General features: G+C 38.2%; 1 protein-coding gene across 1 annotated transcript; it reads left to right on the top strand.

Moving 5' to 3' along the window:
* Positions 1-7,631: 7,631 nt before the first annotated feature.
* On the top strand, positions 7,632-24,541 carry LOC139710869 (uncharacterized). Its single transcript, XM_071622792.1, has 8 exons — positions 7,632-8,009; positions 8,999-9,161; positions 12,445-12,584; positions 13,618-13,653; positions 14,517-14,615; positions 15,511-15,646; positions 18,144-18,196; positions 22,952-24,541. The coding sequence occupies exons 1-8, from the start codon at positions 7,632-7,634 to the stop codon at positions 23,990-23,992; spliced, it is 2,046 nt and encodes a 681-aa protein (XP_071478893.1). The 3' UTR covers positions 23,993-24,541.
* Positions 24,542-27,893: the final 3,352 nt, after the last annotated feature.

Below are 27,893 nucleotides of genomic sequence, written 5' to 3'. Positions count from 1 at the left end.
GTAATTTGAGTGCATTATATATTGCATGTGGTAAACCTAAACTTCCAGATGATTTAACCTTAAACTTGTGCTGAACCGAAAATCAAAAGCTCAAGCCCCCTCCACCAAAAAAAAATATAAATAAATAAATAAGATAAAATGAACCACAAAAAATGTATTCATGGACATACAGTGTACCATGGTGATGACATCATTCCCTATCAAAGGGATTGCTGCTCTTTGTTGATAACCTTTGACTTCCCAGGTGTATTGAATGGCCTAAAGTCTAAAAAATTTGCCTAAGTTATGATTGCTGTCATGGTAACTGACGTTACATACTGGTATATGACGTTTCGGTAACTGACGTTACACATTTTGATGTGTTCATTTGACTTTCCAGTATGCCAAGTATCCTTATTTTCTGGTATTGAAAGGAAGGCATATGGGCATACATTAGAAATCCTAAGTTACATCATACAGCTCACTTTCTTTGATGAATAAAGTTAAAAATTCCTTGTTTTTGGTAACTGACGTTACATCCATCATTGTCAAACTAATCAAAAGTTTTAATAAAATTCTTTAAAGCAACCAGCTTTTTCATTCTATCATGTGGCAAAAGACATGTCTGGTAACTGCATACATATAAAAGATTGTTGTTTAGAGTACTAGTAAAGTGGATATACAGATGGTAAATTATGTGACAATACACTCTTTCTCACCATTGAGTTATAGGCATATTTTGGTAGCCATTTTGAAAATCAAAATGGCCGCTTTTATTGAAAAACATAATGATTCTTAAAACTTCAACTCAAGTATTGTCTGAAAATGTATGGTGTTTGAAACAAATATTATTTTGAATTTTCGGCATCTGTGTCCTACGTACCGTGGAATTGCCCATAGGGTCTATCTAAGCCGAAGCCTAGGAACAGTTTATTATCTAGACTCTTACTAGACCTATAAATTTAATATGTCTAAAATATTAAATTAAATGTTATAAATTTTTGAAGGCACATATGAAGTTTCAAGCCATCAAGGTCCAAGGTGTAGATCTAATACGTTTCGTTTACCGGTACCACTACCACAGTCATGACATGACAGTAAGTTTACCAGGAACAGATGGACACATCCCTGAGGCTGAGGCTCTTCAGTTGGTGGGGCTGAGTTAAATTTATCACTTAAATATCAGAGCAAACAGGAAACATGTCATTACAACAATCATGTGCAGGCAATATCGTTACTGTTTGTGGGGTAATCGTGTGATAATCCTGATGTCTCTTGTGCTGGTGTCAAATGTAGAGTGCTTTCACAATTGTAAATCACCTTCTACTGCACTGTAGAGTGTAGTGATTCTATGTGAAAAGATGTTCACTTCAACATCATCTTTCTGTCATTTTGTCTTTCTGTCATCGTTCTACCCTACTGAATACTGTTCATAGTCACAATTGCTACTGCATATATAAAGTAGGAGAGTCTATTCTGTTATCAGACATTTTATTTTTCGTTGCTCTGAATTCTGTCCTCAGGAATCAGAGGATAAAATTCTGAGCAAAAATAACACTATTATTAACAAAGCCCTGAAAATTATGAATGTCACAAAATTGTGAATCAATCCCTCTACAAAGAGTTATCTCTTTAATAGCGAGGTGTAAAATCACATTATATCAAATTCCGGACAAGATTTTTGTACTGGAATAATCGACATCTTTCACATCGTGTTCATGCATCACAATCACTATTCATACTCGTGATTCACCATACAATGAGTGTACACATTCATACTTGTATTCACCTGCATTCACCTGTCTTGTCAGGCCTCTGGAAAGACAATTGTCTCGTAATGCCCTCCCACTTCAGTTAATTTCCACTGTAGAGTCAATGTCAAACTTGAAAACCGTTGAGTTCTTTATTACAGTATGGACTGCTGCTGTTTGAGAAAACTACTCTGCAGAGTATGTGAATCTGTTGTTACATACCGTACTTCTTTTGCGGGACCGAGTAGACAAAGAGAAAAAACAGTAAATGAGGCTCATACATTTCGTATTGTATGGTGAAAAGTAAAGCATGAACATTTCAAAAATTTATGTGGTGAAATCATGTAATCTACTATACATGTATCTCCTTGTTAATCAAAGATAAAATGTGAATTTCCTAGTATTTCTAAATTTGGGTACAGCTGTAATTGCATTTTGGAGATTTCGGCCCATACAATGCTTAGTATTAAAGAGAGTCTGCAAAGTCCCACGGAGACGCGTATTGAATGTCATTATTACATCTGGAATTAACATATGTTTGGAACATGTACATCAGCTCGGACATGTATTGCATGGCATGATCCTCATCTTGAAAGTGGTCACTACTTGCAACTTTAATACCCCCACCACACATAGTGTGAAGGGGGTATATAGGAATCGCCGTGATGTTGGTCGGGCGGGCGGTCGGTCGGTCGGTCGGTCGGTCTGTTGCAAAATCTTGCGTCTCGAACTCCTCCTACAGTTTTGAAGCAATTTGAATGAAACTTTAGAGTAAATGATGATATTAAGGTATAGATGTGCAAGACATGTTTTTTGTGTTTGTCAGACAATGCGTTGCCATGGTAACCATAATTTTACTAAAACCTTGTGGATTGAATAACTTTCATATTATTTGTGACCCTGCACCTCAAAACAAACAAAAAGTCGCCAGACATGAATTTTTAGTTCAGACCATATTCTGAAAGAGTAGACTTTAAGCTTTAAAATGATGTATAACTCAAATCAAATAGACTCTCCTAACCTATCTAAATATTGGAAAGAAAGCACAAACTCAGGAAAAGTGTGAACTGAGAAAACAGGCTCTGAAGTACAGTGTCTATTCAAGCGCTTAATCTTTACCAAACCGTGCTGGCTGTGCCATGAATGAGACAAAAAACAGGAAGTAAACCACCGGAGTAACAACAATGAAGGGATTATCAGATTAAACTGAAATTAAGCATGCCTCATTAACACATTCTGTCCATAATCAATGCAAACTTTCCAAGCAGTAGCGCTATCCTTTCAAAAGTTATCAGAGTTGAAAGTGAAGAGTGTGGACAAGGTTTTTCAGAAATGAAAAAGGGATTTCAAAGACATACCTAATCACACTATTCTACAAAAAATGTTCGAGATAAATTGCTAAAAAAACACACTTTCCTGCCCGTTTTATGATACCAAATTTTAGCATAATGTCAAAGAAGACCCGCTCTTTCAGAAAATATGAAAAATTCAAGTTCGGCTAGGTTGACCCATTTCACTTATTTTCAGTCCTCATGCAAAATCAGTGTGTGCGACTTTATGTTCGTTTTGAGGTGCACGGTCACATTTAAGCAATCAATTTCAAAATTGGTATCTATGATGATCTATAGGTGTAGTTATGCAAGACACTCTTTGTGTACTTGACAAAGCGTTGCCATGGTAACCGCATGTTTTCTTCGAAATCTCGTGGAGTGAACAACTTCCACAATTGAAATTAACTTGCAGCAATTGAAATCAAATTTGGTAGGCATTATGGCCTTGAGGCATAGATGTGGAACACATAATTTTTGTGTTTGTCGGATAAAGCTTTGCCATGGTAACCATAATTTTACCAAAGCCATGTGGATTGAATAACTTCCACATCGTTCAAGCAATTAAGGTCAAATTTAGTATGTATGATGATCAGGAGGTGTAGTTATGCAAGACACCAATGTGTAAATGTAAGAAAAATGTGTTGCCATGGTAACCACTCATTTTTGTATCAAATTGAACCATTTAATCTATGAAGGTGAAATTTGGTGTGTGTGATGGTCTTTAAGTGTAGTGATGCTGGGGGAAAGCATGTTTCCATTTGCTGTAAGTTTTATACTTGGTGTCAACTCTGTAATTGTACAGTAAACTAAAATTATTCTGTTTCCAATTCGACAAATGTAAACTTGGTATTAACGTCATTGCCCTCATGACATCACATACATGTACTATAAAGCAACACTAGGGGCGGGGGTATTAATCACCTTCAGTGATAATTCTAGTTTCCACTGAATTTGAGTGCATCAAAGAAAAAAAAATATCTCTGAGCTGTGAGCCAGTTTCTCCCAGATCTCTGGTCTTTTCTTGGATGTGATAAAGTGAATTTAGAAGTCTTGCCACAAGTCTTGTCGATGCTAAGTCCACTGTATTTCTGCATCCAAATGCTTGGCAATACACCATTGTCATAAGTAACGCTGTGAAGCTGTGTGTGCAGTGCAGTATAACATCATAACTTTGCCTGTGTCCACGAGATAGGCCAACGAATGGTGACCCCCTTGTTGTTGGGAAAGCCCTCATTGTATCATTGTAGAGTTGATTTGGGGATACAGCTAGCGGGACTCCGAAATATCCATTTGCTTTGAGCCATTGTCCCAAGTTAAATCTCTTAATACATATTAGTATACAAATACTCAATGTTTATGAGCGCGATGGTTCCAAAAATATCATGAGCCTACAAGTTTAACCATTCTATTCAATGACGCAAAGCGGAGTTGAATTGGACGGTTATACTTCCACTGAATGTAATATTCAAACTGTCACACAAATGATAAAATTAGGCGTAGATCTGCATCTGGCTTTAGGTCTTGCTGGCAGCGGAAATGGGTGTGTGTGTATGCATCAATGCTTAACGATACACAAATTCAGTTTGCCCTTGGATCTGTTGCACTTCTGGCCCACTTGATTTACCTGTTTGAAGGGATGTCTATTGCACTGCCATTAAGAGTGAGTGTGAAATAACTGATTCTTCAGAATGTCATGTGACCCACATTCATCCAATCAGATGGCAAGGGATCTATGTGTTATATACAATGGCTTTTATTTTTTCTGTGATTAATTCTTCTTCTATGCATAATTTCTTTATTTGATTTTGGTCAGATGCCAACATTGTCTTGGTCAGGCAAATTTTTTTTTCTAATGGTTCAGTCATGTATGTGTAACATGAATCACACATATGTCATGATTACACGTTCACAAATTGATATTTATGTATGTGTCTGTCATGTACGTGTAAACCTTTGTAAGTTTGGTTTTTAGCTCACCTGAGCCAAAGGCTCAAGTGAGCTATTGCGATCGCCCTTCGTCCGGCGTCCGTCGTGCGTCGTGCGTCGTCCGTCGTCCGTCGTCCGTCGTCCGTCGTGCGTCGTCCGTCGTGCGTCGTGCGTAAACTTTTTACATTTTCATCTTCTTCTTGAAAACCCCAAGACCGATTTTCATCAAACTTGGCAGGTAGCATCCCTAGGGGGTTAGGAACTCAATTTGTTAAAATGGGCACCATGCCCCACCCAGGGGGCCCCCAGGGGGGCCCAAACCCCCCAAAATTAAGGAATCTGTAAAAATCTTCTTCTCTAGAACCAGAAGTGATAGAGCTAAGTTAATACTATGAGTTAGTACATTGATGACTGTAGTTTCAAGTTTGTTCATGGCAAAATTAGGGGTGCCCCCCTTGGGACCCAGGGGAGGGGGGTGGGGAGGGGTTCTAATGGGGCCTAAATTGTACATTTTCATTTTCTTCTTGAGAACCCCATTACCCATTTTCACCAAACTTGGCAGGTAGCATCCCTAGGGGGTTAGGAACTCAATTTGTTAAAATGGGCACCATGCCCCACCCAGGGGGCCCCCAGGGGGCCCAAACGCCCCAAACTTAAGGAATCTGTAAAAATCTTCTTCTCCAGAACCAGAAGTGATAGAGCTAAGTTAATACTATGAGTTTGTACATTGATAACTGTAGTTTCAAGTTTGTTCATGGCAGAATCAGGGGTGCCCCCCTTGGGACCCAGGGGAGGGGGGTGAGGAGGGGTCCTAATGGGGCCTAAATTGTACATTTTTATCTTCTTCTTGAGAACCCCATGACCCATTTTCACCAAACTTGGCAGGTAGCATCCCTAGGGAGTTAGGATTTCAATTTCTTAAAATGGGCACCATTCCCCACCCAGGGGGCCCCCAGGGGGGCCCCAAACCCCCAAAATGAAGGAATCTTTAAAAATCTTCTCTAGAATCAGAAGTTATAGAGGTAAGATAATACTATGAGTGAGTACATTAATGACTGTATTTTCAAGTTTGTTCATAGGAGATCAAGGGGTGCCCCTCTTGGGGGCAGGGGGGGGGGGGTTGGTTGGGAAGGTCCAAATGGGGACCTGAATTGTACATTTTCATCTTCTTCCTGAAAACCTCATGGTGTATTTTCATCAAACTTGGCAGGTAGCATCCCTAGGGGGTCAGGATCTCAATTTATAAAAATGGGCACCATGCCCCACCCAGAGGGCCCCAGGGGGCCCCAATCCCCCCCCCCCCAAATTAAGGAATCTTAAAAAATTTGGGCCCTTATTGTACAGTTTCATCTTCTACTTGAGAATGCCTGGTCAAATTTTGGTAGAGCTGTGAATAATTTAGATTAGTGACTGCGTGAAAGGTGAACTTGCGATACTCAGGTGAGCGCTAGACCCGCGGGTCTCTTGTTTTTTCTGCAATCACTCATCATTGGGGATTATCTTGATTATTTGCAGTAGTCCTTTTTTTCTGATTTTGCCGTACTGTCGAACATTTGTTTATAAAAATGCTCATGTTGATAGAGCAATAAAGTATTTCTTCTGTCCTCAAAATTATGTTTAATGCTAAATAGAAATTATACCTAAGATGTGACCACCAAAAAAAAGTATCTCTCACTACTTTGCGTTCAAGGATAGACAAGGTTTCATGATGCAATGGTGTTATAAAGCTACATTGTATGTAGTTCACTGGCTCATTGTCTCTGATGTGCAGTCAGCCCGTGCACTGCAGATGAAAAACTGAATGTATTGTTGGTCTGCATCTGTTCTTATCTTTCACTTCTTTACTCACAAGATTCATAACTAATTGGACAGTAATATTTTGACAGGTATTCCCTTGACCTCCTGTCTTCCAGCCATAATACTCATAATTCTTTCTCTCAGAGATTAAGGACAGGTGCCACTCTCATGATTTCCCTGCAAGATGTACCACATGGATGAAAGCACAGAGGAGGACTGGGAGTTAGAACACTACGGACTGGAGGGAAGCCATCCCTCAGAGTCAGACGATACTGACAGTGAGACCATCCTGTACAGACACATCCACTATGGGCAGAGTGACACAGGAAATTTTCACACCAATGATGCTGTGGAACTTCCATGTTCATCCAGACATTTCAAGACATGTAGAGAATCACAAGATGAGAATTGTAAGAACAAAGCACACATATCTTCCTCCAAAAGGAATGTTGATGAAGGAAAGCAGAATGATATATGCATGACTTCTTATGATGACTGTGACAGTGATAGTGAAATAGAGAATAGCAAATACAAAGTAGGAAGCAATGGTAAACAGGCTATACATAGCAATTTATTTGGCACATCATCCAGTGATTCAAACACCCAATGCCACCAGAAGCATAGCAGTACTAAGAGTGATACTAATGAATCTGATGTGATATTTGTGGCAGAGAACTGTAGTAGAAAAGAGGGCAAAGTGTGTGGTCATAATGCAGAAGCTTGTAGAAAAAAACATTCACCAATTGTGGGAAATCCCAAGCGCAAGGCTACAAAGGTTGACAGAGAAGGTTACAAGGCCATGTCTGTTGTAGTAGTAGTAGAAGGGAGACAAAAGCGTAAAAGCTCCATGAATGTTAAAAAAGTACATCCAGCAGAGGTCATCGAGGTACATGACTCCTCTGACTCCACCACGAAAGACAGGCCTTCACCCAGCAGCAAGCAGACTCAAAGTTCTGATCCAAGGCGGACAAAAGAGGTGGCGCTGGATTTCTTCATTGACAGCAAAGGTATGCATCTTGATGAGATGAGGAAAGACAAGAATGATGCACAACTAGCTTGGAGGCAAGAGAAGAAGAAAACGCAGGAAATGTTGAAAGAAGCCTCGGAGCTGGGCTTTGTTCACTGGAGCAGTGATGAGGAGGACTGCATGGTGATTGAATCATGCAGTGAGGAGGAAGGAATCAGTGTCCACATTGAGGGTAGAGGCACATCGGTCCACGAAAAGGTAAGCTACTAAAATGTGTGCAAAGCTCTCTGATGAACCTCGCACCTTTCTTGGTTATAATTCCTGCTACATTCCAATAATTGAATATGCATTTACTAAAAATATACCTCGCATAGTACTTATTGTTATTCTGTAAGTAAATGCTAACATTTACATAATCGGGCATTTTGGTGTGTTTCTGTTGAACATCGCTGTTAACTAAACATAGATTTTGTCTGCAAATTGTATTTGCTTCCCATGAAGTAATATTGATGGGAAATTGAAAGGAAACACGATGTGCTAAATATCACAAAACATGATGAGCATACTCAAATGAATTCAAGCATTGATCTACAGTGTGTGAATGCCCATGTGTCACTGTGTTTAAGTAATGGATTATTGCTGTTTCATGAGCCAGTGTTCCGTTATGACAGCAGAATCATTTGCGACTACTCCACCCACTGGCCAGTGCTGCGTTCCTGCAAACAAAACATGGTTACAGTCACTGATCTCAAGTCCATGGAGATCAGTGGTTACCTGAGTAATGTCAGGGTACAACGTTGCAGTAATAACCCTAGCTGGCTAGGGTAGAACTTTGCAAAAGTTATCACAACAATGCCCTGAGCAACATTGTCCAAGGACCATTTTAACAAGCAGGGTAAAAAAAAGTTACTTGGATGCTACCTTAAGTAGTAACAAGGCCCTGTTAAAACAGGGCTTTAGGCTTGACCAAAATATTTTGTATGTGATTGCATGGGGAAAATTTAGACTTTTTGATTGGTAGCTTCAAGTCAGGTGATTTTTGGCCCATGTGGTTTGGAGTTATGCAGATTGTATCATGTGATATCATTCATGTTAAAGAGCAGTAGTAATCAGTATGGTGATACTTTATTTCATATTTACAGCAGCATGAAAAGAATGATATTTTTCTGCCTCATATTAATTTTCCTTCTGTCATTTTCCATCCATTTTTATGGGTATCTATTGTCTACTTTCACCTTTTTCTGAAGGGTACCAGGGCAAAAGGTCAGTCCAAGGAGAAGTTTGGACGCTACTACGTCCAGTCAGAGCAGAATTATGTCAAATGCCACAACTGCATGGAGGTTGGTCATGTCAAAGCTAACTGTCCCAAGCCACCCTATGTGCCTGCCTGCATCTTTTGTGGTGTCAGGGGTGAGTACTTGGTAATACATTATTATTGCTACTGTATGGCTGTGCATATATGTCGGTCAAGAATTCTTCAGAAGGTGAAGAGTTGAACTTAGTCTCCTAGCTGCCAAGAAAAACAGGTGATGATGATAGTAAGCAAATAATCAACGTTGGTGAAGGTAATGGGACAAACTATCACTTCCGAGGCGATCTGGATGTAGCTCTCTTTCAGAAGCGCAGCTGAGGAAAGAAAGCGTACGCATTCAGATCATGATTATGATTTTATGTTCATTTACATAGGTATGAAATGGATTTTTGCAGGATTGTTTCAACATACTCTAGAAAATACTTCTACCAAATTAGGTATTTCTGCTGAATGCACATATATTTTAAAATATTTTTAATATATATTTTGCATAAACTATGCAAATTAAGGCTAATTTGCATAGATACAGATTGTCTCTTTAGATGAAAATTTTCTGATTGCCCTAGGAAACATCTGTGCCAGGTAGGACATTTGTACTAAAAAATGCAGCATTTACCCCCTTAGCAAGTCTACTATGTGTGGATTGAGTGAATGAAGTAATATTTGTAGAAAACATTTGATAGTAAAAGTTTGAAGAAAAGCCAACAATCCATCCAAAGTTACAACCATGATTTTTTTTTTTACAGTTTGTGATCTCACATGCATAGAATGATGTGAAGAAAATATGAGAATTCTACTTTTTTTTTTGAAGTACACATTCCCCTGACTTGTAAGTGGCATATGTTAAGGGTAATATTTTTTCCCCTGCCTTCTGGAAGAAGCAAGTCAAATGTCCTTTTATTATGTAAGAAAAGTGAAATATGTTGAATTTTTGTTGCTGGACCATCTGTGGGGTCATAGTTCTAAGTTTGTATAGTCATCATGAAAAAGGAATGTAACAGTAATATTGTGTGTCCAGATGAACTCGCATCTAATAATATAAAATGTTTCTTGAGTTGAAAAGCATTAGTTTTCTTCATTTAAGAAGGCATTCATACTAAATTTTTGCTTTAATTATGTATATATTTTTATGCCTCCGCCACGAAGTGGTGCCGGAGGCATTATGTTTTCGGGTTGTCCGTCCGTCCGTCCGTCCGTACGTACGTCTGTAAGTACGTCCGTCCGCATTCGTTTACGCAATAACTTGAGTAACATTGACTGGAATTTAACCAAACTTGGTCCAAGTATAAAGTATGATGGGGCAATTACTTGATTAGATGTTGGGTGAAATTGGCCAAAGGGCAAAGGTCAAAGGTCAAGGTCAAATCATTAAATTGTATCTGTTTACGCGATAACTCAAGACAGGATTCAGCAAATTTCACCAAACTTTGTCTGAGGATGATGTATGATGGGGCAATTACTTGATTAGTTTTTGAGTGAAATTGGACAGAGGTCAAAGGTCAAAGATCAAGGTCAAATCCTAAAATTTATCTGTTTACGCGATAACTCAAAACTGGATGAAGCAGCTTTCACCAAACTTGGTCCAAGGATGATGTATGATGGGGCAATTAGTTGAGTAGACCTTAGTGACATTGGCAAGAGGTCAAAGGTCAAATACTAAAAACGTTGCTATTTCCCCCATATCCATGCAATGCCGGAAGGTATTTTCTTGAAACCTAGTGTAGACATGTACTACTGCATAAAGATTCTCCAGAGAGAGTTTCATGTCATAAGGTCAAAGGTCAAAAGGTCAAAGGTTAGGTGAATATGTCACAATTTCACTTTTCTCGCAAATGGTTCAATGTATCTTCATGGAACTTGGTACATACGCATGTACTGACTGGCAGGGATTTTCTAGGGAATGTAGGGGTCATGGGTCAATAGTCAGGGGGTTAAAGGTCAAGGTCAACTCCTCAAAATGTTACTATTTCCCTCATATTCTATTATATGCAATGCTTGCATTATTATTTTTAAAACTAAAACTTGATATATACATGTATTCCCTAATGGAGATTCTCTGGGAAATTTCCAGCCAGAAGGTCAAAGGTGAAAGGTTAAGGGTCAAAGGCCAGGTTTAAATGCAAAAAATATTTTATACTGTAATTACACTCTTTCTTCATACCTTGAAAATTACTCAATGCATAAACTTATAAAAGGGTTGGTCAGAAGTCAAGTAAAAATTCTGAATTCCCCAAATACAGGTGCCATGCACTCTTAGACAATTATAGCAAAACTAGTTCAAGGAAAGTGAGCATTCAAGATATTTCTGACAAACCTGTCATTTCAATATTTTGTCAGTTTTGTGAAACTGTCATAACACATTGTGAAGACATTGTACCATACACCTGTTGGGAAAACCATGCATTATGGCGGAGGCATCAGTCGCCATAGGGACATTTCTAGTTAGTAAATGCAAGCCATGACATGATCATTCAGTACTCTCCGCTTAATCGGGTATCGCTTAAACGGGTACTCCGTTTAATTGGGTAGTAATGTCAAAATCACTTCCAATGCACATTATAATTACCTGATAATCGGGTTGCCTCTCCGCATAAATGGGTAAATAATTTTCTTCTAAACTAATTTTTACCCACATTTTATCGCAGGCATATCACTTTAAGCAATCATGAATGTCAAATTGTCCATGGCTAATCACATGCTCTGCTTAATTTGCAAAGAAGACCGATCATTTGGAGAGCGATTAAACATAAAACACATGTACATGTACCGACTTGCCACACATAAACGAACATGGATGTATCTTTCACTCACAGTTGCATAGACGGACAGGAGTTGAACACACTTGTGCTCCTCCTTTGCTCCGCAGCAACACTCACCATACGAGAAGTTTGCAACGAAAATCAGGCCATGCACCAGCATCATAATTTTACCTGTACTTTTCTCCAGTTACTTCTCGAAAAGTAACCTGACGTTCTACATGACTAATGCTCGCAAAGAGACATGTTCGTTTCGGAAAACGAATGCGTGTTAGCGCTGAGTCTATAGTCAAACTACAAAGTTTTCTGAAAACATATTTGTCCGTAAAAAATAGTGTAAATTATTTCCCGTGACTGAGCAAGTGTAAGGTACGTATAATGTGCCGTGCAAGCGCGCATGTTAAGCATACAGTGTAGGTGTTTGGTACAGCATACAATGCACGTACATGCACATTGTGTGTGTCAAATGTGAATGAGATGTGTACTTCTGTTAATCGGGTACTCCGCTTAAACGGGTAAGAAACGCTCTGCCCGAGCCCACCCGATTATGCGTAGAGTACTGTATTAGAATTTCTTTTCAGTGTGTATGTTGCCATTTTTTATCTCGCATGTTCATAATGTACAGGCCACACTGACCGTGAATGCCCCAAAGCGCTGTGCTTCAACTGTTCCCTTCCGGGTCATCAGGCCAGGACTTGCCCAGTGAAGAGAAACTTACGCTATGCTTCTTGCACCAGATGCCAGATGACTGGTCACTTGAGAAAGGTCAGACTTGACTCACAAATTATCGTTTTACTTTCCTCATCTGTTGTGTAACAAACATTTGAAGACAGTGTTAAAGTTTGATCAAGGAAGAACACTCTCCCGACTCTGGTTGTTATATAAAGAGATGCTCATATTCTATTACGTTGCTAAATCTACTAGTACTCGTTAACTGAGCTGCAGAACATTTTGTTTTGCTTCCTAATACTAAAGTGATTTGATTGACATTCTTAGGACGGTCTTAGGAGAAGTTGTATTCCTCTATGAAAGGGAGATTTAGGGGAGGATCAATGTAATTATGATTGCAACAGGTGAGAATCAATGGAATTGTGATGATAGTAAGTTTAAGGGTGGTACTTCTCCAAAAATCTCGGGAACATAATGTTGATTTGTGCATGCTGCCTGCCAAGAACCTGGCCTCCCGCAGCAGATAACTAAAAGATTAAGTCAAATCAAGTCCAAGTATTTGAGATACAGTTTCAATTTCTGGTTACTTATTTTGTCATAAATTGAAAAAAATAGGGTATTGACACAAACAGTGTAACACAGATAAAATCTTCACAAGTATTTTTGTTGCTGAAGTCAAAGAACTCAGATATTGTTTTCTAGCCATTTGAGTCTTGTTTCTTCAAAGTTTATTTTAACATATCCAACAAACAGAATATGTCAAAAACAAAAAACTGAGTTGGAAATAATCCTGAGGTGAGTAATGGTGCTCAGCATTTTCATTTTGTACGAGGAAAAAATAGGATGCCTATTTTAGGTACATTTTTCAATATCATTGCATTTGATTTATTGGTTTATTTCAGAGCTACAGCTGCACTGTCTTCCGCATTGGGCATAGCAAGGAGGAAAGCTCACACCTGATATCAGCATTTCAATAGATTCAATCATTATCAAAATCTCTGGACTAAGTCTGGGATATGTGAAATCATTTTGAAAATGCAACAGTGTATGGACATGTAGTTAGCAGTATCAGTTTAGATAGCTATATTGTTTTTATAATCTCTCTATTTCTCTTTTCTTTAAAATGCAGATGTGTCAGGACCTTTGGAGACAGTATCATCTTACGGTAAAAAAAAATAGAAGAGAATAAAAAAGCATAAAAAAGCATCTGATATCGCAGACCAAACTATATTGTATACTTATTTATACAAAAAGGATTTAGCAAGGAAAGTGAATGTGATACATTTAATGGATTAAAGATTCTTCCTTCTTGACAGATATTTCATTTCAAGTTCATATCAGAGATAAAGATCAAAGTTGTGGATCACAAAGTAGTAACCCGCACTCATGTCTCTATAAAATTGTCATACACTGCACGTATGAAATTCTTTGAAATTCTGTAACTGCAACTCAACGTGCATAAGAAAAACAAGTAATTGTCATATGTTTGATTGCATTGTGTGAAGGCAATATGTAACAAGCGGGAGCATCACAAGATCATGAAATATGAAAAGCGTGTAGGTGCAAAAAAGCAAAAACTTGACCCATTTTGAAATATTTGCTTGTGCGTTATCTATACGTGTTCCAAGTTGTTGAGGTGAATATACTATATTAGTTTAAATACTGTACATCATTTGAAAAGGATTGTTATGATAATAATGATAATAATAATAATGATGATAATGATAATAGTAATGATAATAATCATAATAATAATAATAATAATAATAATAATAATAATAATAATAGGGGGTGTTTATAGTGCCCTTTACCACTCACTACCACGCATTTACAGTATTTACCATTACATACAAAGTCTCCTGTTAATACTCCAAGCTTGTGTTGTTTCATGAAATGAGATGAAAGTATGGCATAAACATAGTTTTTGAAGCTTTATTTATTGTAAGGTGATTTTGATACTGATGATTGTTAGCTGAATATGACCCTCTTCTTTTCATCTTTTTCTCTCTCTAAATCTATCATATTCAGACTGAGCATGGGCCACTTGTGACTGCAACAAGGTCTGAAAAGAAGACAAAGAAAGATGTCTATTGCTCCAATTGCAGTGAAAAAGGACACAAGTTTTACGTTAGTATGCATGCAGTGTTCTTCATGAACATTCTTATCCATTTGTTTTGGGGGACCTTTTTTGGTCATACCTGCAATGCCTACGATTACATATTGTTGGTTTTCCCCATCTACTTTCTGTCTGTCTGTCGGTCTGTCTGTCTCTCTACCTCTCTGTCTCTCTCTGTCTCTGTCTCTGTCTCTCTCTCTCTCACTCTCCATGACCCCGTTTAAAGTGAATAAAAAGGCTAGTCTCGGCCCGGGCTGAACTCGGCCTCCCTTTCTCTGTAAGCGTGCAAAAGGCCAAATGCGTTACCAAAAACGGCCGCTCATTTGGCCAAGCTCTGGAGGTAGTCTCAGCCCTGGCTCAGCCCGGGCTTGGCCTGGCCCTTTCTCACTGAAAACGCAAACTGGGCCAAATGCAGTACCAAATTGTGACCGGCGCTCTCCCAGTAATAATACAAATGTACTTTGTTTACAAGCAGAGCACCACTATGATGAAATATTGAAAGGTTTGAATTAAAAGCCCGGGCCGAGCCCTCCACTGTAAACGGACAGAATTGCGGGGCAGAGTACTGCAATTGAGGCCGGGCTCGGCCCAGCCATGGACTGTAAACAGGGTCCAAGTCTCTCACTTACCTTTCCCACATACCATGTAGTCTTGTTGGATTGTGGCTTGAAATTGTCCTGTTATTGGCAACACATCTCATACTATTTCCTGCTGTATGCTTATCTGCTTGTAACTGAAAAGGATGATATTTGTAATTGTGTGTCAATCTGATATTGAACCAAGGTATTTCTGTCTCTAGTGGCACAGTGCTGGTCTTGTAGTGAGAATTTAGACAAAACTTGCCTTTGTTCCTATTGTCCTGTGATGTCAGCCATGTCTTTTGCCTGTGAACATTTCTCTTGACAGGACTGCCATTCAGAGAGGATGGATGATTTCGTCATGTTTACCTATGATGAGGTCTGCCAGTATGACACCAAGTTTGTGAGGAAACAGACAGCAGAGGGAAATTTTCCATATTACAATCACCACGGAGACTGGAGAGGTATGTTGGTATGCAGGTAGTCAAATGGTATGATATGTATCTCAAAATTTTTCTTGGTACACTTGTATGTATCTGCCAAGAAACTGTTGAAGATTACTATTTTACGTTCAGATGGTGATCCATAACTATGGCGCGCCAAGTGTCGCAAGATTGATTTCGTGACAAACTCGGTCATCTCATCAACAATTCATCTTAAAATCAGTCATTTCATTGTCGAAATGACTGATTTCTAACAAAATCAACCATGCAACACTTAGCGCCCCATAGAGCTTATCCTCGAGGTTAAGGATCATCGTCTGAATGCAACTATAGTGACATAGCATGTATATGCACGTACAAACTCATGCACTGCCCAGGTTAGGGATTAACCTTATTTTTTGTATTTGTGTGTGACCCACTGAGAGATGAAGTATATCTGTCTTGCAATCCTCAAAATGGTAGTCTGAGGCTCACAGTGTAAATTAATTTGTGTAATAATGTTCTTTTCTCTTAGCCATATACCAATTTCTTCACTACTCCCTTTTTGTTTATACTACAAAGAACATGATGTGTGACTGATGTAGTCCAAGACTCTAATAAAGAAAAAGGTCTTGTAGGGAGCATTTCAGTGCGTCATTTCTCAGTGTGCCAAATAGGTTGAGAATGAATACTTATTATGTGTTTTTTTACTTGTCTATCCTTTATGTTGTCTTAGTAGTAGATCCTGTGTGAATGTTGTCCCTGGTGTGATTACTGTATAAGCTGTTATTTTTGCAAGGGTTTAATTTTCGTGTATTTCGCGAATCAGTGTCGGACCGCGAATGTACACCTGAAAATGTCAACATGTGCTACAACTTGTAGGGTGATAGTGCACTTACGATAGCCTCAGTGTCAATTGCGAAAACGACATCTCGCAAAAATGTCTGTGACCTCACTCTCAATAATAGCCGTACAGTGCACTCCTGTTATAATGAAATGCTCAGGACCGGCAGTTTTCTTTCATTATAACGAAATTTCTTTATAAGCGAGTAAATGCAACATATAACGAAAACAAGGAAACCGCGCATATATCATATTCTGTTTGTTGAATACTCATCATACACTGGAAAGCTATGTGAAATGGGATGGTACCTTTTTAATTTTGTTCAAATATTACATTCAAAAGAGAGCATTAAGTTGTTTGTATTGTCACGCATGTATAGAAAATGATGGTTTAGGATTCGGTTACAGTTCGCTATTCCAAAGGTTCGTTTCTTACTAAAGTTTGTTACTTTGATGGCTCCTTATTCCAAAGTTTTGCCGTTCCTGGGATTCAGAAGGTTTTCCAAAAGCTAATAATTTAGATAGAAATATATTGTTCGTTTTCCGAAGGTTTGCTGATCAGAAAATGAAATGAGGTTCGTCATTTCGAAGGTTTGTAAATAAAAAAATGAGAAAAGTTCACTATTCCGAAGGTTCGTTGTTCTGAAGGATGTTTAATTCGAAAATGAAATAAGGTTCGTTATCCCGAAGAAAGTTTGTTGATCAAAAGAAAAATGAGAAAGGTTGGTTATTTCGAAGTTTTGGTTATCTTAAGACGATTATAAGGTTTGTAATTCCTTAGTTTTCTTAGTGGACTCACCCTTTTCACTTTTGGATTAACAAAAACTTTTTTTTTAATGTTCCGATTAATGAACATTTGGAATTCCTATCATTTTCGGACTAACGAACTGTCGAAATAAGAACCATATTTCATTGTCTTAATAACAAACTTTTGGAATAACGCCTAAATGTTCGTAATAACAAACCCTATTTCATTTTTGAACTAACGGACATTTAGGTGTACATGTATTGGAATCTGTGTGTTTTGTAATGAAAAACCATCATAAAAATAAAACAAACCTTATTTAATCTCAGATTATTGTATTACAGTAAAGCAAGTCCCCCTCGGAAACTGTGCATGACACACGGAGCAAACACACAGTCAACACACAGTCATGTGAAGCGTTCGCCCACGCAGAGACGCTATAAATTTTCGAAAAGCGATCCGCATTTCGTTATAACGGAGCACATTTCTTTTGTTTTTCTTTGTCAGTGGCGCTCGGTAAAGACTTCGTTATAACGAAAATTTTGCTATAACTATGTTCATTTTAAGTGAATTTTGTACCAAAGACTTTAATGGCGATAATTTTGGGACTAGGAGTTTTACTTCATTAGAACAAAATTTCTCTATAACAGTGTTCATTGTAACAGGAGTGCACTGTATGCGAAAATGACAGCATATACAGTAAATTCTTACTGGTATTCAGCTGCATTTAGAATACCATCTGTACTGTGAATCACTTGACAGGCCATATCATGGCAGGTGGAGTCTTTCACATCCATAATGAATTTCATCTGTGTGAAGTACCCGTTGAGGACGGACTGATTAACAACTGGTTAAGACTATCCATTTTTTGTCATGCCTGTAGATGTATAGATTTGATGTACTTTGAACAGAGATATTATAATAAAATGTTTTATTATTTTTCACGCACAGATATCATACTGCGGGATAGGCAAGCTTTGCTACATCAAGGTCAAAAAAGAAAGGTTTGTAGTAAATGGTTTTCTCTGAATTTTTCTTGTAATTGAATCTTTTGTAGGCTCTTAGCAATCATCTAGTTGTGGAATTTACTGCTAGAGATTTTATGGGACTTTGGCTGTTTAAAATAGGTTTTTGCTGTTCAGCTGATATCCCTTGAGTCATCTCTAAAATTGATGGTTTGTAATCGAGAAGGTTTTCAAGTGTATCAAATTGTACAATTTTGAAAACCTCCTTGGACAAGAATATTGTGTAATAGACTCATTAGATAAAAACTCACTCATTTAAAGTTTGATTGATGTTTTACAGAAGTATTTGGTGTTAAGATGAATTTTGACATTGAAGGCTGCCTGTGCACTTGGGATCGATGATCATATTTCAAAGCTCTTCTGACCGATGGAAAGAACCTAGTAAAATGAGATTACGACCATCAAAAACTAAATCTGTCCATTTAGGGAGGGGGAGATGGACATGATTTATCTCATACAACTGATTGACAAGTTGCCCTACATTGACATAAATAAGCACTGATTATTCAGTGTATTAGCTGTAGCCTTGATAAAAATCATGGACATACATACTCGAACTGGATTCAAACCAATGATCTCCTGATCACAGGACAGGCATCATATCCACTGAACCACCAAGCTTCCACCCAACAGCAAGTGCTGCTTGTAATCTCAATAAGCATACAACATGTATTGCATGTTTATCCGAATAAATAAATTCTTGCTTTGAGTTGTTAGCACAACTGAGCCGTAGGCTCAAGTGAGCTATTGCAATCACTCATTATCCAGCATCTGTCATGCATCATGCGTCGTGTGATGTGCGTCGTCCGTGAGCCGTCATGTAAATTAGTTACATTTTCACCTTCTTGAAAACCCCATCACGGATTTTCACCAAACTTAGCTAGTAGCATCTATAGGGAAATAGGATCTCAATTTTTTTCCCAACCCCCCCCCCCAAAAAAAGAGAAGAAAATGAGGAATCTTTAAAAATCTTCTTTTCTAGAACCAGAAGTGATAGAGCAAAGTTAGTAAAATAATACGAGGAGTAAGTACTTGATGACTGTAGTGTCAAGTTTGTTCAGGAGTGCCCCTTGGAGCCCATGGTCAAATAGGTGCCTAAATTGCACATTTTCATTATTTGAGAAAGCATGGTCAAATTTTCACCATACTTGGCAGGTATTATTGTCCCCGCCGAACGAGTTCGAGCAGGGGACTATGAAACGGGCTCCGTCCGTGTGTGTGTCCGTCCGTCCGTGTGTCCGTGTGTGCGTCCGTGTGTGATCAAAATCTTCAATTTGCTACTTCTCTGTCATTTATGAGCCAATTTTGATTCTGTTTGCTTTATATGATAGCACTATGTGGGAGCTTTGAAACTTCTACACAGAATTTCAGTTGTGACCTTTGACCTTGACCTTTGACCTATATTGTACATTTTGCTACAAAATGCTACTCCTTCGCCATTTCTAACCCGATTTCGATTCCATTTACTTTATGTGATGGCACTAGGTGAGGGCTTCAAAACTTCTACACAGAATTTTGACCTTTGACTTCTTTGACCTTTGACCTTGATTTTTGACCTATATTGTACATTGGCTACAAAATGCCACTCCTTCACCATTTCTAACCCAATTTTGATTCTGTTTGCTTTATGTGATGGCAATAGGTAAGGGCTTCAAAACTTTTTCACAGAATTTTGACCTTTGACTTCTTTGACCTTTGACCTTGATTTTTGACCTGTATTGTACATTTTGCTACAAAATGCTACTCCTTCGCCATTTCTAACCCGATTTCGATTCCGTTTGCTTTATGTGATGGCACCAGGTGAGGGCTTCAAAACTTCTACACAGAATTTTGACCTTTGACTTCTTTGACCTTTGACCTTGATTTTTGACCTATATTGTACAATGGCTACAAAATGCTACTCCTTCGCGATTTCTAACCCGATTTCGATTCCGTTTGCTTTATGTGATGGCAGCAGGTGAGGGCTTCAAAACTTCTACACAGAATTTTGACCTTTGATATTTTTGACCTTTGACCTTGATTTGTGACCTGTATTGTACATTTTGCTACAAAATGCTACTTCCGGCGGGGACATATATTACGCACCGCGTAAATTCTACTTTTCCTTGTTGCTTTGGTGATAGAATACATATCTATGTATACAAATGGACACCATTCCTCGCCTGGGGGTCCCCTGGAGCACAATGCCCGAGAGATGGGGGGGGGGGGGGGAACAGACAAACACACCGAATTAAGGAATCTTTACAAATCTTCTTCTCGCAAACCTTAAGTGATAAGCCACGGTGGTTATGTGTGATTTAGATTGGTGACTGTAGCTTCAAGTTTGTTGAGGCAGATTGGGAGGATTCTTGAAAATGTGTGGTCAGATTTTTAGCAAATTTTGCAGGGATTATTGCCAGGGTGATAGAATTTGTATCTGTGCAAATGAGCAACATTGCCCACGTGGGGCTCTAAAGGGCACAGTGCCCATGGAAATGGGGGGGGGGGGGGGATGGGGAGGCAAAGCTGCCAATTTAAGGAATCTTTACAAATCTTGTATGTAGAACCAGAAAAGATAAGCTAAGTTAGTGCTATGATTAAGTAGATATGTGACTAGTTTCTATTTTGTTTATAATAGATCAAGGGGTGCATTAGGGTTAGCAACACATCTTCTTCTTGAAAACACATGGTCAAATTTGTCACCAAACTCAGTTTCACAGGGCTGACAGTCTATATACTTGGATACAAGGACGCCAGTACCCCTAATTTAAAAAAGATAATGATAAAAAATGAATTAATTTACCCCCCCCCCAAAAAAAAAAAAAAAAAAAAATGTTAAAACTGGAAATACTCTGAGCAAATACATTAGTGAATGCACTCTCAAGGTTATTTGTGGTAAATCTAGGGGTTGGGTGGGGATTGAAAGGGGGGGGGCAGTTTTTACATTTTTAGTCTTTTTTTTTTTAAACTACAAAGTCAACTTTTCTAAATTTAGTGCAATTGGTAGGTATTTTTACCAGTGTGATGGAATATGCAAACAGACACCATGCCCCCATGGAAACCCTCAAAACTACTGTAAAACATGATATATTCGCGGCATGAAATTTTCGTGAATTGGAGCCGACAACCTTTTTCGTGGCATGAAATTTTCGCGAATTGCTACTGACATTCAATGCATGTAGTGTAGACAAAAGCTTTCGCGTGCATTTTAATTTCGCGAATTTTGGCGCTCACGAAATTCGCGAAATTAAAATGCACGCGAAAATTCCTCGTTTTACAGTACCCTTTGCCCCCCAAGTTTGCAATGTTCTCAGGTAGTAGTCTACAAGAATGTGTGATGTGTGAAAGGTGAACTTGCATTACTCAGTTGAACACGAGACCCCCTGGGTCTCTTGTTTTTATTGCATCGGATTGACAAATTGCCCTACACCAATGTAAATAAGTACTGGTTATTCAGTTTTTTAATAAAGTAGCCTTGATAAAAATCATGGACTGCATACTCTAGCTGGTTTCAAACCAATGATCTCCTGATTACTGGACAGGCGTCATATCCACAGCTTTCTCCCGACATTAGGGTTGTAATCTTTATAGCATGCAACATGTACTGCTATTTATTTAAAGTAATGGATTCATACTTTGAGATGTCTTTATTGCATCTGATTGACAAATTGCCCTACATTGATGTGAATAAGCAATGATTATTCAGTGTTTAAGTAGTAGCCATGATAAAAAAAAAAGAAAATCATGGACCAGCATACTTATTTGAAAGCTGGATTCAAAGCAACCATCTCTTGATTACTGGACAGGCATTGAATCCACAAGACTACTGAGCTCCACCTGACAGTCACTGCAACAACTCAATGCAAGAATTTATTCATTTTGATAAATACGCAGTTCCCATTTCATGCTATACAGATTTGACAGGGCTGCACACTAACCCATTTTTTCTACTTGTCTGACCTGTCTGTCGGAAGAGTAGGTACCCAGTTTTTAAATATTTTTCTGGTCCATTCATGAAAAAGTTCCTGGTCCAACATTGATTTTTACTGGTCTGGGACCGTCGAACCAGTGCCAGTGTGCAGCCTTGGATTAGAACTAAGTAATCGCTGCATATTTATATCAATGTAGGTCAATCAGTTGCAATGAAAACTATTTGACACAAAAATTTCATTGATTTGAATAAATATGTAGTACATGCTGCATGCTGTAAAGATAATTGAATAACAACACTTTGGTGTAATGGCATCATGCTCCAACAATTCCTTACCATTAAGGGGAATGTACCTCGAGTAGGTAGTTCAGTAAATGTATGAATGTGAGAAAATACATAAGTGATGTATACGGAAAACGGAGCAAATCTCTTCAAAAGTTGTTAATTTGAATTTTTTTGGGGGGGAAAATGTATGTGTCATTATTTTGAATAACAAGGTCACAACAGTTTATGATGTCACAGTAGTGAAATGACATCAAGAAGATATAATGAAAATTGAACATGTTGACTTGCTTTACAAGGTAGAGGCAATTATGTTATTGTCAACTCATTTCAATTACAGGTAGGTGAAATCTATGCAAGTTTTATATAATTCTCTGTACCTATTTCCTTCATATCATTTTGCTGCTGTAACATCATGAATTGATGTGGCCTTCTTTCATTATTTCTGCATTCATTGCATGCACATATATTTCAGGGATACCTTCCCCCTTCAAGGCATGTATTAATGAGATGTGTCATTTTCTATGCTCTTCCTTCTCTAGCTCGTTGCACGGGAAGTAGATGGTGTAAACGGGGTGGAGACAAACAGGGGAGAAGAAGGTTCAAGTAAGAAACGCCAGCGGGTCACCGCACCTTCTGTCCAAGCAGGGAGTCAACATCACATTACACAAGGCAAGGTTACTGAAATACAGGTGGGAGTGAATAAAATCAGTGATGACAAGAACGTCAAGAGTATTGCTGACAGAGGCTCAAGTGATGATGACCAAAATCCTGCTGCTCTTTGTCTGCCCATCATAAGAAAGAAATCGAAGAAAAAGAGCAAGAAATCTCACCAGTGTGTCGTGTCAAACAAGATTCAGAAGACCAGCCAAACTGAAAGAGAGAATCTACTGAAGAGAGGGGTTAATGATGCATTTCCAGATCCAGGAGCAGCAGACCAGAGGGAGGAGCAAGTATCCAATAAGGAGAGGCAGAAACTTCGCAAAGAGAAATGGCTGGCTAAGAAACGGCAGCAGGAGAGGCAGAGACTTCGCAAAGAGAAATGGCTGGCTAAGAGACAGCAGCAGTCATTAAAAAATGGGAGTGGTGATGGTAGGACAAAGCACGGTGATAGAAATCGTGGAAGTCACACATCTACACGAGGCTTTGTTCTTAACAGAATTTTGCTCCACAATGGTGGTCACTCAACTCAAACAAGTATCTCAAACTCTGAATTCATCAGTGAGGACTTCCCACGGAGCAGCTTCCAGTGCGATGTCATACCGTTATCTGGGAGGGGACAGAGGGAAGAAGGCATCCAGACAGGGCACCAAAAGAGTAAACTGGGTCAAAAGATTAAGAGCCACATGCTACATCTCAGGGAGAGGCTTGGAGTAGGTGGGGCTGAAGCAGAGGGGAACGGTAAGAGGAATAAGAGAAGATTCAGACGGAGAAAGAGCAGGACCAAAGGGGAGACGGTTTCAAAAGACATCAGCATCAGTGGTTTGTTTGTTGCAACGCAGTCTTCCACTCCACCTGTGGGAAACTATGACGAGGAGTTTCAGCATGGGAAGAAGAGAAGAAGGAAGCGCAGAGGAAGATGAGTCCAGATTAGGTGTGGTCCATATGGATGACATTCTATTGGTGACTAACCCACAGGCCTACCCAGAAAGCATATTACCCTTCTTTAAGGGTTGTATCCCTCTCAGGCAAACGTTCCCAGTATTCCTTCACATTTTATGTTATGATGTTGATGCCGTCATCGACACGACGCTCCAATATGTGAGGATCATCCCAGCTTCATGGGTAGACTTGATAAAGAAAGGTTTTCTGGACATTACTATTCTTTTTATTTTGCTTCATGTAATCTTCCAAACATGCCTTAAAAAAGGGACAAAAATCATTGCACTCTCATTTCAGGATGATTTATTCAATGACATTTTCAGTTACCCATGTCATTTTTTTTTTTTTTTTTTGCCTGATATCAACATTTGCTATTGCAATGTACGTACCTCGTTGTATGTAGAATGAAAGTTACACACACATTTCTGAGTCTCGTGCAACAAGAGTCATCCTTACTTCCACTCCTTGCTTGTGATCCTAGTACATGTAGTTCAGCATTTTATCAGTCATTGGCTTCATGCAGTTTACTGCAAAAAGAGGGAATTTCTAAAATGAACTAAACTCTTCAAATTTATTAGTGCTATTTGGTTTTCCACTGAGGACCTAGTTACAAGCTATTTCATGGACTTGTATAACACATCAAGCATTTCACTACTTCAAGTTTGAAGTGAATGACGAGGCTTTCACACTGGACCTGCATAAAGTTACATATTGTTGAGCACCGACTCTGCTATGCCTACATAGCAATATGTGGATTGATGCAAAGGGGCATGCAAAATGGATGCAAAAATTCCAACATGTTTTTTTTTGGGTTTTTTTGCATACAGCACAGGACACAGAAAATATGCAGTTTATACACAAATTTTCACAACATTACTCTACTGTACACTATGCCTACACAGTAGTGTGCAGTGCTACGCTACTGTATGCTAATAAATGCCTACGCAACATTACGCTACCCTGTGTCAGTCTAATAAAGAATCCTTTGTGTCTGGATCCAAGGATTTACCCAAACACTTTTTCTAATTTTGCAATACCAGGTACTTAAAAGTTTGCTTCCTTCAACATTTTTGTTTTTATCTAAATAATGAGTACAAACATATTTCGGCATAGTTGCTATGCCACATTACACAGCTCTATGCAGGCCTGGTGTGAAAGCCCGTTTAGTTGTTATGTGAGGCAAGACTAAAGCATATCTGATTGTCAGGAATAAACTTTAATGGCTTGCATACAGTTTAGATTTGCTCAAAAACTTCTATTTTCAGTAGATTCACAACTCGGTATCACCCACAGGAAGCAAAATGGAACAAGTTTTTAATTCTATTATATTTCAAGGTGACTTTGTGCCACCATTACTTAGTAGTCTGCGGTTAATGTTACAGTTGTTTGCTTGATAATATGCATCATTGTCATGAGTTTTGTAACCACCTCTTCCCCCCCCCCCCCCCCCCCATGAAGGTATGTGGAATTATTGTGCATTTTTATTTTTGTGGGGGATAATGTTAAAAGGTGAAAAGGTGTACACATATTTATTTTAGTATGAAGTACTTTTATTTTCATTTTCAGCAGTTTCTCCAGATTGGAAGATCAGATTTTTGAAAGTGCAATGTTGCTTTAAATATCATTTTTTTATAGACATGAAATTGACACATAAAGGGAAATTGCTTTTGTAGATGTTTTAAACCTACGTATTATTTGTAATCCTGATTTTTTTTAATTTATCGCTTCTGTAATATTTTCACGCTTTACTCATTGTATTTCTTGCTTTTTGATATCAAAATGTTCATCCTCTTTTGCAGGTCAGAGAAAGAGTATATGGTGTATGTCAAGAAAAATGTTTAAGAAAGTGTGAATAATTATTGGAAATATCGTTTATTAATGGCAAAGATTACTTTGCCAAGAGAAAAACACTCAAATAAATGCTTAATATGCTGAAGAAGATGGACATGAGATTTGTTAATATACTCAAATGCCTGGAATGTAGAGTAAACCTTGTGTGAGTTGACACATACACAAAACTAGAGAAAGTCTGTCAACTTTATGCAAATGCTGACCTAGCACATTACACTGGCTTACAAAGATTTGGTGGTATCATCAGTCACTTACAGTTATAGGATGATGTGACCATTTAACTGCTGTACCACAAAAGGCAAATTCAGCCATAAGGTCACGTAACTGTTAAAATTAGTGTACAAGTGTCTTCACATGCCAAAATGTATGATCAGTCCCAACTGGCAACAATCTTTTCTTGCTCACAAGGAATTGACCTGGATCTGTAATGGCATCAATACTGCCCATGATACACATGCGTTCATGGGTAATAGATCAAAAGCCCCAAAATACACTCGGCAAAACAAAGAAAGTATACTCGGCGAAACAAAGAAAGTAAACACTTTTTCCATTACATATTTTTCATAGAACATTTTGGTAAAAAGCTTTGTGTCATAATTAATGCTCAGGCTATCAACCCGGTAGGTTAATACAAAGGGGAATTTTAAGCATGAGTAAACTCATTCATTTTTGTCTATCAAGGCACAAAAGTAAAAATTGCAGAAATTAGCATTTTGTCATTCATTTGCAAATGCTCTTCAAGATATCCTTGATAACACAAGACCAATTTAACACAATAAGAGACAAGAATGAATAGCAAAAATAAGATTTTCCTCCCTTGTATCTGTTTGTATCCTCAAACAAAAATAGTGTGGGAAAACTAAAGGGGAAAATGAGAATTATTTGTCAACTCAAATGCAAATGACATAGGGAGTAAGCTGCAACGATGATAAAATGGAAGGAATTTCTGTATTTCATTCTTTTGATTCAGCAATTTAAAAATTCATGAGACAAATTCAAGAACTAAATATCATTTTCAGCTTTCTTAATTTGAAATAACATTTCAAATTTCTACCATTTTTGTTGATAGTGCCTCTTCTCTAATGTCATTTGAAGTTGGATTTGACAGAAGATTCTTAATTTTCTCCGTTATTTGCTGCTTTTCTTTATCTTTGGGCTCTACAAAGACTTTATAGAGATCAGTGGGTGATTTTTGGAAATTTTTGCTTCTTTTCGTGTTAAATTTGTCTTTGTTACATGGAAGAGCATATACGCATAAATGAAAACTTGTAAATTTTTGCAACTTTAACTTTTGTGCCTTTGAAGAGAAAAATTGTGTTTGCTGATGCATACAGTTTCCCTTTTTGATGACCAACCAGGTTGATAGCCAATGAAATCGCCTTTAACATGGTATATAAAACATCAGCATTAAGCCAAATATTCTATGAACTTGGAAAAGTGTTTACTTTCTTTTTCCTTTTTTTTTTTTTTTTCTGAGTGTACTTTGCACATGTTCAAAAAATGTTTAAATTTCCTGCAGTGTTTCCACTTTGTTTTGTTTTTGTTTTTGATTGTTTTTAACGTAAAAATGGCATCGAGACAGTATAGAAGTGGCAAAGAAATTTTTACAAATAGAAACTCATGTGGCATCGGATCTATTGAGATGGCATTGATGACATGTTACATGCATTATATGTTTGAGAGCGAGACACCAAAATGAAAACTGAAACTGCATTGCAGGGTAAAAACACATGCCTCTCAAATATTGAATAAATAAGCAACATTAAAGCTAAGAGGTTTTGATGTGGCATAAGTATAACATCCTGATCTGATCATGTAATCAAATCAATTCAACTAGAATTAACTGTTAAAGATCATTAACACTGTGGTATTAATAGGGATGAAGGGAAAAAAGACCTTTTAATAAGACTCCTATTGCAGCAGGTTTCAACAAGACAGAAAGAGCTGACCACATAGTGTACGTCAAGGTGAAGAGAGAGAGAGAGAGAGAGATGTACACATACACACTCAAACATGCTTATTTGTATCAGA

Source organism: Diadema antillarum, unplaced genomic scaffold (assembly GCF_040938485.1).
Source record: "Diadema antillarum isolate AM-2024a unplaced genomic scaffold, OU_Dant_1.0 seq00001581_RagTag, whole genome shotgun sequence".
Taxonomy (NCBI): domain Eukaryota; kingdom Metazoa; phylum Echinodermata; class Echinoidea; order Diadematoida; family Diadematidae; genus Diadema; species Diadema antillarum.
The sequence above is the reverse complement of the archived record's forward strand: the minus strand, read 5'-3'. Positions and strand labels throughout refer to the sequence as shown.